The 10,016-nt window shown below is 47.2% G+C and overlaps 1 protein-coding gene across 1 annotated transcript; it reads left to right on the forward strand.

The window, feature by feature from the left end:
* The first annotated feature begins 8,192 nt into the window (after nt 1-8,192).
* Nucleotides 8,193-9,400, forward strand: LOC119341807 (peroxidase 2-like). Its single transcript, XM_037613659.1, has one exon. It carries the CDS (start codon nt 8,256-8,258, stop codon nt 9,231-9,233), a length of 978 nt encoding a protein of 325 aa, XP_037469556.1. The 5' UTR covers nt 8,193-8,255; the 3' UTR covers nt 9,234-9,400.
* The last annotated feature ends 616 nt before the right edge of the window (nt 9,401-10,016 follow it).

Here is a 10,016-nt window from a genome sequence, read left to right on the forward strand (position 1 = left end):
CCTGGCCCACCTGTCAGCCACTGGGTGCACTTCTGTGTAACCTGTGCTGGTTGCATCTAGCATTTAACCTTATTTCGAATTAATTTAATTGCAGAATTTCTTTAAAACTTTAGAAACTCATAGAAAATTAACCATAACTCGGATGAAAATATTTTCTACATGAAAGTTGCCACAACGACGAGACGAATCCGAACATGCGGTCCGTTCGTCCGCCACGCGTCCCTAGCATAGCAAACGTTGAACTTTTCCCCTCCGGTTCATTTGTCTGACACACGTCCAGAACCGGGAAAACCTTCCCGGATGTTTCCCCTTTCGCCAGTATCGCCTAGCACTGTGTTAGAACACCTCTAGGCCCGCTTATTATCTTGTTATGCTTATGTTTGTGTGTATTTAATATTTCTTGCCCCTCTTTTCTCCGGTTGACCCCGAGACCGATGTTAATGTCCCTGTGATTGACTACATCACCGACGACCCTTCTACCCCTTTTTAGCGGAGCTTCCAGGCAAGCCCCCCCCCTCATTGATCATCTCGATATCGCCCATTCCATTCTCTCATGCTTGCATTAGATTTTGCTACTGTAATTGATTGCTCCTATTCTTATGCATAGCTTGCTTTTGTCACATGTTGTTGTACCTTACTTGCTTATCCTAAACTGCTTAGTATAGGATGGTTAGTGATCCATCAGTGACCCCCACCTTGTCCTTGTTGCCCCTGCTTCATCATTGACGACTCGATCAACGTGATCGACGACCAGAGCCCGACACCTCTCATCATATCACACCCCTTTTTTGTTGCTCGACTCTGTAGAGTTACCATCGAGTGCCAAGGGTGGTACCTCATACATCACTCCTGAAGAGATCTCTGTAGTGTATCTCTTGCTTCGTAGTCATCGAGGGAGATTCGTCCTTAACCACTTCCGATACAAATCTGTCGTGCAACCCCTCAAGTGTGAACCTCGAGGATGGTTCCTCTTACGTTCACCTTGATGATTACATCGAGTGGAATCCACCGAGGGTGATTCCTCGGGTTTTCCCCTTGATGTTTGGACACAGGGTTACCTTGACTTTACATGAGACCATTGATGAAGTTAGGTCGGCCCTGAGGGGTACCCGTGAGTTGATGTGAAAGTCGGGTGGGCCCGTAGAGCACCCGCGAGTTTTCCACGTGGCACGGCCGGGCAGTTTGGGCCCTTGTCGTAAGTCCACGAGACGGGGCGACGGAGTCACATTATCGTGAGTGTCTGCTCATTTCCGCGAGCCCAAATGCAGTAATGGTTTGGGTATTTGTTCTAAGTTGGCCTTTGTCCTTTACGCACTAACCACCACGCGAGAATAGTTATGGGCCTCGGTGTCGCAGTATCAGCCGAAGCTTTGTCAGACGTCCAGTTTAGCAGTGCAGCACGGCTGAGCTGGCACAATCCTGTAGTGGTGGAGCCTGGTCCGCCCTGCTCGCAATGACCCGTAGTGCAATGGGCGATGGGCCCAGACCCCAGAGTGCTTAGGAGGTAGACCGGCGGGGACCTCTTTGCTGAGCCTAGGTAGGGCTGCGACGTGTTGATCTTCCGAGGCCGGGCATTGACCCCAGAAAGGTGTGTCCGGCCAGAGTGATCGAGCGTGTTGGGTAACGTGGTGCACCCCTGCAGGGAAGTTATATATATTCGAATACCGTGTCCACGATAATGGACGTTCAGACTTATATCCTGATCTTATATAACTAGAAATGGATACTTGAGTTATGTGATGGATATGTGGCTCCGAGATTGCTTTCTCGCAGGGAGTCGAGGAAGGATCTCTGGGCGTTGATGCAACATGCTTGTTAAATATTAAAATGCTACTCTTTACTCTTCTACATGCTGCAAGATGCTTGGAGATGCTACTCTTCGATAGGCTAGGCCTTCCCCCCTCTATTCTGGCATTCTGCAGTTCAGTCTACAGATACAAACCTTCCATTTGATACCAATGCATACTTAGTATAGATCTGATGCTTGCGAGTACTTTGGATGAGTACTCACGGTTACTTTGCTACCCCCTTTTTCCCCTTCTTTCTTCTTTCCGGTTGTTGCAACCAGATGGTGGATCCTCGGATCCAGATGCCACCACCGATGGATACTACTATGTGGAGACTGCTGACGACCAGGAGTAGTTAGGAGGTCCCATGCAGGAGGCCTTGCCTCTTCAATCGTGTTGTTTTTTGTGTTAGCCTTCTTAAGGCATCCCTGTTTAACTTATGTTTGTGCTCAGATATTGTTGCTTACGTTGACTCTTGTTATCGAGCTTGTATTCGAGCCCTCGAGGCCCCTGACTTGTAATATAAAGCTTGTATTATTTTATTTGTGTCTAGAGTTGTGTTGTGATATCTTCCCGGGAGTCCCTGATCTTGATCGTACACATTTGCGTGTATGATTAGTGTACGATTGAATCGGGGACGTCACAAGTTGGTATCAGAGCTGACTGCCTGTAGGAACCCCCTTTCCAACTCCTTGGCCGAAGTTGAGTCTAGTCATTGAAAAACTATTTTTACTAACATGGTTGTGTGGCTTACGGGTCCACGTCGCCATTGGGTGGTATTAGGATCTTTTACTCATCGTCTATACTCTGGGACTCTGATCACTCTTCTATTGGGATTAAATGATTTTTTCAACTCTAACTGTAGGATCTCGTAAATACTTTCTCCCGGAGAGCCCCTCACTTCAGATGATCTTTTACTCCTCGCTGCCGCTCGCCCGCGGTCACCCAACACCTGCGCCCGCCGCCCTACCTCCCCCTGGTCGCCCCTGCTCGCCGCACCGGCTGCACCCCGCTCTACTGCTGCCCTCGCTGCGTCTCCGGCTAGCCGCGCCAGCGCCGCCCCTTTGCCGCGGCATGCTGCTCCGACCGACCGGCCTCGCCCCCGCGTGCAGGGCGCGTGGGTGCGCCCGCACCCGATAACAACCGCCCTGCTAGGCCCTTGTGTCGTTGCCATATGGGGCCCACACCCCTTTTAATTAAAAAAGAAGGAAGATAAAAATGAATAAAAATAATAATTAAATTAATTAATTAATTAATAGGTTAATTAATTAACTTAAACCTAATTAGTCTAATTAACCTGTTAGTTAGTTAAAACAGCCAATGACAGGGGGGCCCACCCCCTGTTGACCAGTCAAGCGTTGACTGGTCAACTAGGACCCCCTGGCCCACCTGTCAGCCACTGGGTGCACTTCTGTGTACCCTGTGTTGGGTGCATCTAGCATTTAACCTTTATTTTCGAATTAATATAATTGCAGAATTTCTTTAAAACTTTAGAAATTCGTAGAAAATTAACCGTAACTCGGATGAAAATGTTTTCTACATGAAAGTTGCTCAGAACAGCGAGACAAATCCGAACACGCGGTCCCTTCGTCTGCCACACGTCCCTAGCATAGAAAACGTTGAACTTTTCCCCTCCAATTCATCTGTTTAACAGACGTTCGAACCGGGAAAACCTTCCCGGATGTTTCCCCCTTCGCCAGTATCGCCTTGCACTGTGTTAGAACACCTCTAGCCCCTCTTATTGTCTTGTTATGCTTATGTTTGTGGGTATTTACTATTTCTTCCCCCTCTTCTCTCCGGTAGACCCCGAGACCGATGTTGATGTCCCTGTGATCGACTACGTCACCGACGACCCTTCTACCCCTTTTCAGCGGAGCTTCCAGGCAAGCCCCCCCTTTGATCATCCCGATATCGCCCATTCCATTCTCTCATGCTTGCATTAGATTTTGCTACTGTAATTGATTGCTCCTATTCTGATGCATAGCCTACTTTTGTACCTGCTGTTGTACCTTACTTGCTTATCCTAAACTGCTTAGTATAGGTTGGTTAGTGATCCATCAGTGACCCCCACCTTGTCCTTGTTGCCCCTGCTTCATCATCGATGAACAACGTGATCGACGAGCAGAGCCCGACACCTCACATCACATCACGCCCCTTTTTGTTGCTCGACTCTGTAGAGTTACCATCGAGTGCCGAGGGTGGTACCTCATACATCACTCCTGAAGAGATCTCTGTAGTGTAGCTATTCGGTCGTAGTCATCGAAGGTGATTCCTCCTTAACCACTTCCTATACGACTTTGTCGTGCAACCCCTCAAGTGTGAACCTCGAGGGTGGTTCCTCTTATGTTCACCTTGATGATTACATCGAGTGGAATCCACCTAGGGTGATTCCTCGGGTTTTCCCCTTGATGTTTGGATACACGGTTACCTTGACTTTACTTGAGACCATTGATGAAGTCGGGTCGGCCCTGAGGGGTACCCACGAGTTGATGTGAAAGTCGGGCGGGCCCGTAGAGCACCTGCGAGTTTTCCATGTGGCACGGCCGGGCAGTCTGGGCCCTTGCCATAAGTCCACGAGACGGGGCGACGGGGTCACATTATCGTTAGTCTTTGCTCGTTTCTGCGAGCCCCCAATGCACTAATGGTTTGGGTATTTATTCTGAGTTGGCCTTTTTCCTTTACGCACTAACCACCATGCGAGAATAGTTATGGGCCTCGGCGTCGCAGTATCAGCCGAAGCTTTGTCAGACGTCCAGGTCAGCAGTGCGGCACGACTGGGCCGGCACCATCCTGTAGTAGTGGAGCCTGGTCCGCCCTGCTCGCAACGACCCGGAGTGCAACGGGCGATGGGCCCAGACCCCGGAGTGCTTAGGAGGTAGACCGGCGGGGACCTCTCTGCTGAGCCTAGGTAGGCTGCGACGTGTTGATCTTCCGAGGCCGGGCAATGACCCCAGAAAGGTGTGTCCGGCCAGAGTGATTGAGCGTGTTGGGTAACTTGGTGCACCCCTGCAGGGAAGTTATATATTTGAATACCGTTTCCACGGTAATGGACGTTCAGACTTATATCCTGATCTTATATAACTAGAAATGGATACTTGAGTTATGTGATGGATATGTGGCTCCGAGATTGCTTTCTCGCAGGGAGTCGAGGAAGGATCTCTGGGCGTTGATGCTACAACATGCTTGTTAAATATTAAAATGCTACTCTCTACTCTTCTACATGCTGCAAGATGCTTGGAGATGCTAGTCTTCGATAGGCTAGGCCTTCCCCCCCTCTATTCTGGCATTCTGTGGTTTAGTCCACAGATACAAACCTTCCATTTGATACCAATGCATACTTAGTATAGATCTGATGCTTGCGAGTAGTTTGGATGAGTACTCGGGGTTGCTTGGCCACCCCCTTTTTCCCCTTCTTTCTACTTTTCGGCTGTTGCAACCAGATGGTGGATCCTCGGAGTCAGATGCCACCGCCGAAGGATACTACTACGTGGAGACCGCTGAAGATCCCAGGCAGGAGGCCTTGCCTCTTCGATCGTGTTGCTTTTGTGTTAACCTTCTTAAGGCATCCTTGTTTAACTTATGTCTGTGCTCAGATATTGTTGCTTCCGCTCACTCTTGTGTATCGAGCTTGTATTCGAGCCCTCGAGGAACCTGGCTTGTAATATAAAGCTTGTATTATTTTATTTGTGTCTAGAGTTGTGTTTGTGATATCTTCCTGTGAGTCCCTGATCTTGATCATACACATTTGCGTGTATGATTAGTGTACGACTGTATCGGGGGTGCCACACACCAAGTACTACTTTTTGTTAGACAAGGACGCACATGCATCAGCCTCTTCTCTCTACCTTGTAAACGAATCCATAGACTTTATTTCATGTTAGCAAATTAAAAACATTCATATATTCGAAACCATAAGTTAGTATTTGAAATAATTTATATATTTGAACTCTTGATGCCAAGGCCTTTAAAACTAGACAGATCTTGGATACATTTCAAACATATTTAAATTTCAACATTTCACATTTCGTATGTGGAACTAACAAATTTCACTTGAAAAATGTGAAACAAGCAAATAACATATTTTAGAATTGTGAAATAAACAATAATAAAATTGAAAATGTAATATATGATTGTGAAACTAATTATTTGGAAACATGAATAGTGTATTTCAAAACTGTGAAAATGTGCCATTTCACAAACGTACAGTTAAAATGATGCGATTTTTGTGAACCGAACCAGCAACATATTTCTGAATTGTGAAATAATAACTACAGAAAGTCAAATTGTAATTATGATTGTCAAACTGATTATTTGAAAATGTGACGAAATTTGTTTCATATTTTCCAATAATCATTTCACCAATGATACAGTATAATTTCACTTTCTCTTGTTGCTATTTCACAATTCAAAAATTACATTTCACTTTCCAACAGTTCGTCACAAAAATCACATACATTTCAGTTACACATTTTCAAAATAAAGTTGTTACACATTTCCAAATAATCAGTTTCACAAGACATTTCAGTTTCAATTTTTTCACATTCAAAGCCGATATTTCACTTCCACTGTCTTGTTTCACAAAGATCACATTTTTTAATTGAAAATAAGTTTGTTTCACATACGAAATGTGAAACACTAAAATTTAAACGTGTTTGAAATATATCCAAAATTGATTTACTTCTAAAGGTCTTGGCGTCAGGAGTTCAAATATTTACATAATTTCAAAGACAAACTTAGGTTTTAAAAGATACAAATGTTTTTAATTGTTGAAGATGAAAAGAAAGTCCATTGATTTGTTTGCAAGGGAGAGAGAGAAAACAAATGCATGCATCTGTGAGAGAAGAGAGAGATAGTTGTCACACCATGCTGGCATGTAAAGACAAATGATATGGGCCAACAGTTCTATTAGACCTAGTGTTCATTTTATATAGCAAAAGGGGACAAATAATTGTTTTTAGCAGACCGAATCTTAAAGTAGCTATTAAATGATGAAATTATTGCCGGTACATGCCGGAACCGCTCAAAATGACTTTCGCTTCTGCCCCCATCGAGCGGACGACGAGGCTCGCGCAGACTTCGGCCGATCGGCCCTCAGGAAACGTTTCCCTTTTTAGATTTGCTTAGAGCATGGTTAATAATATAATCAACGGTCAGCTATAAGAAGTTGCCATGCTATCTATAGTCAATCTCTTAGCCGGCATGTTACAATAGTAAGTTTTAAATATGTGCTAGTTTATCAATAGTTGGCCCACGTTACATCTTCACAAAGTGTTTTGGGTCTCGTGTTGCAGCTGACTACTAACCAAGAGTCGGCTTCTCTTCTCTCTCCTCTTTTCTCTCGTCCAACTAAGCAAATATAATTTGAGAAAAGTATACTTTTCGTCCCTCAATTCCTCGCGAAGTCTAGATTTAGTCTCTCAACTCCAAAACCAGACAACTTGCACCCCAAACTCTTGAAACCGGACAAATTCAGTCCATTGTCTGCGCAAACCCAGCATCGCTGCTGACTTAGCATGGTTTTGACATGTCTTTGTCCATGTGGCAGTATTTCTCTCTCCTATCTTCTTCCTTCTCATATTGGCTTATTGAGGTATTTCATCCAACACCTTGCATGCACTGTGTCCCACGGCCAGGCCACGGAGGATGCAGGCAAGCCACTCACGCGGTGGCGCTACCTTGTGCTTGTCCTCGACTTCCTTATAACCTGCTTATGTCACCCTATTATACTTGCTCTTAATGAATGAATCCGGCCACAAAGAACATTCAAGCCAGCAAGTTTTTTTTGTTGTTGGCTGTACAAAAGTCAACTGATCCCCTTGTGATATAGGCAGTTGTTGGAGTTTTCTTTAAAAGAGTCCAACTTTTATTTCCATGCAATCGACTCACCATGTGCTGGAAGCATATATAGTCGATAAGCAAATCAATATTTTTTTCGAGAAAGAGCAAATCAATAATTTGATTGGAAGCCAAAAACCATATGCGCATGCATGAGGCAAAAGACAGCCCACTGCCATGCATGTTTACGGATGAACGTCGTGACCTGTCAGGCACACGGAACACGAACGAACATTCCCATCACAATTATCACGGAAGTTAAGCTCGTATTTAATCACAATTATAATGGTGCCAACAATATCAATGTACAATCATACACTCACACCTCGCTGGCCACAACATGCGTATACCTCATCAAGACATTTCAGTGAACGAACGAAGAGAACATCTACCACAATCAGACTCCGGCAGCCGCCATGTTCCATGCATACCAGCTAAATCACAACATGCCGGTCAATTATCGACCCAATGTCGTCGATTAATCATCTGATGAGACAAGCTATCCAATGTCCTCGATGCACGTATAAATAGCCCTACCTTACGAGCAACATCTCATCAGCTTCTCATCACCTTTCTCGATATCGATTAGTACATAAAAGGCTGATAAATTAGTTTCAGGAGCTTGAGGCAACAATGGCCGCTGCCTGGCTTAAGCTCTCTGTCGCGCTGACATGCGCATTGCTCTTATCGTCGTCGGCGTGCCATGGCCTGCAGGTGGGCTACTACAAGAAGACGTGCCCCCGCGTGGAGGCCATCGTGAGGGACGAGGTGAAGCGCTTCGTCTACAAGAACGCCGGCATCGGCGCCGGCCTCATCCGCATGTTCTTCCACGACTGCTTCGTCCAGGGGTGCGACGCCTCCGTCCTCCTCGACCCCACGCCGGCCAACCCGCAGCCGGAGAAGCTGAGCCCTCCCAACTTCCCCAGCCTCCGGGGCTTTGAGGTCATCGACGCCGCCAAGGACGCCGTCGAGAAGGTGTGCCCCGGCGTCGTCTCCTGCGCCGACATCGTCGCCTTCACCGGCCGTGACGCCGCCTACTTCCTCAGCCGGATGACGATGAAGATCAACATGCCGGCCGGCCGCCTCGACGGCCGCGTCTCCAACTCCACGGAGGCCCTCGACAACCTGCCGCCTCCGGTCTTCAACCTGGACCAGCTCATCGCCAGCTTCGCCGCCAAGGGCCTCACCGCGGAGGACATGGTCGTCCTCTCTGGCGCCCACACCATCGGCGTGTCCCACTGCTCGTCCTTCGTCTCCGATCGCCTCGCCGTCCCCTCCGACATCAACACCGGCTTCGCCAACGTGCTGAGGAGGCAATGCCCCGCCAGCCCAAGCCCGGCCAACGACCCCACGGTGAACCAGGACGTGGTGACCCCCAACGCGCTCGACAACCAGTACTACAAGAACGTCCTGGCGCACAAGGTGCTCTTCACGTCGGATGCCGCCCTCCTTGCCACGCCGGCGACGACCCAGATGGTGCGCGACAGCGCCAACATTCCCGGTCAGTGGGAGGCCAAGTTTAACAAGGCCATGGTCAAGATGGGAGCCATCGAAGTGAAGACCGGTTACCAGGGAGAGATCAGGAGGAACTGCAGGGTCGTCAACCACTAAACCAACGAATCATCATGCGTCTCATTTTGTTTTGCGGTCCTTGGTTTTTGCACTGGCGGCGTCACCTACTTGTGATTGTGAGTGACCTCGGTCGAATTTCACGCATGTAATTCGTTTGTGAGGCTTCGTTTGTTGTTTCAACTCTTCACAATTCTTTGGCTGGTTTATTGGTGCTACAGTTGTTCTTTTTCTTTTTTTGGCAAATCAAACAGATGTATATAAATCAATCAGCGAGATTACAATCTTGCTGCAAGACACCATCAGCGAGATTACAATCTCAGCTATACAAAAAATGCCTGAATACGCACGAGTGCGTGTATCATATCTTATAGAAGAGGGGCGGGGGGTATAGAACCCAAACCACCGTCGATGTTACAGAGTGTCAACCACCACAACATCGACAAGAATCCACACTCTACACTAAGTTTACAACGTGGATCATTCGCGCCTCGCACACATCGACAACATCTCAAACAACGCATCTAGATCTCCCTTGAACAAATGCGCCTGCCGCCACGCTCTACCCTCGACCACGGCCCTCGTGACAACTACCTCTAAATACGGAGAAGCACCATCGAAGACTACTGCATTCTTATGCTTCCAAAGCTCCCAAATCACGAGAGTGAAGATTGCCTGTAGTTCCTTCGGCTTGTTCACCCCTGCCATTCTTGTCACGCACCATTCCTTTAGGGTATCTCGTGCCGTAGGCGTCCACACCTGCTTTCCCATGGCCGAACAAAGCGTTCTCCACACCATTCTTGCGAACACGCGTGTCAATAAAAT

This window comes from Triticum dicoccoides, chromosome 7B (assembly GCF_002162155.2).
Source record: "Triticum dicoccoides isolate Atlit2015 ecotype Zavitan chromosome 7B, WEW_v2.0, whole genome shotgun sequence".
NCBI lineage: Eukaryota > Viridiplantae > Streptophyta > Magnoliopsida > Poales > Poaceae > Triticum > Triticum dicoccoides.

Excerpts from the sequence above, each read along its gene's own strand:
- LOC119341807 (XM_037613659.1), top strand. The coding sequence starts at position 8,256 with ATGGCCGCTGCCTGGCTTAAGCTCTCTGTCGCGCTGACATGCGCATTG.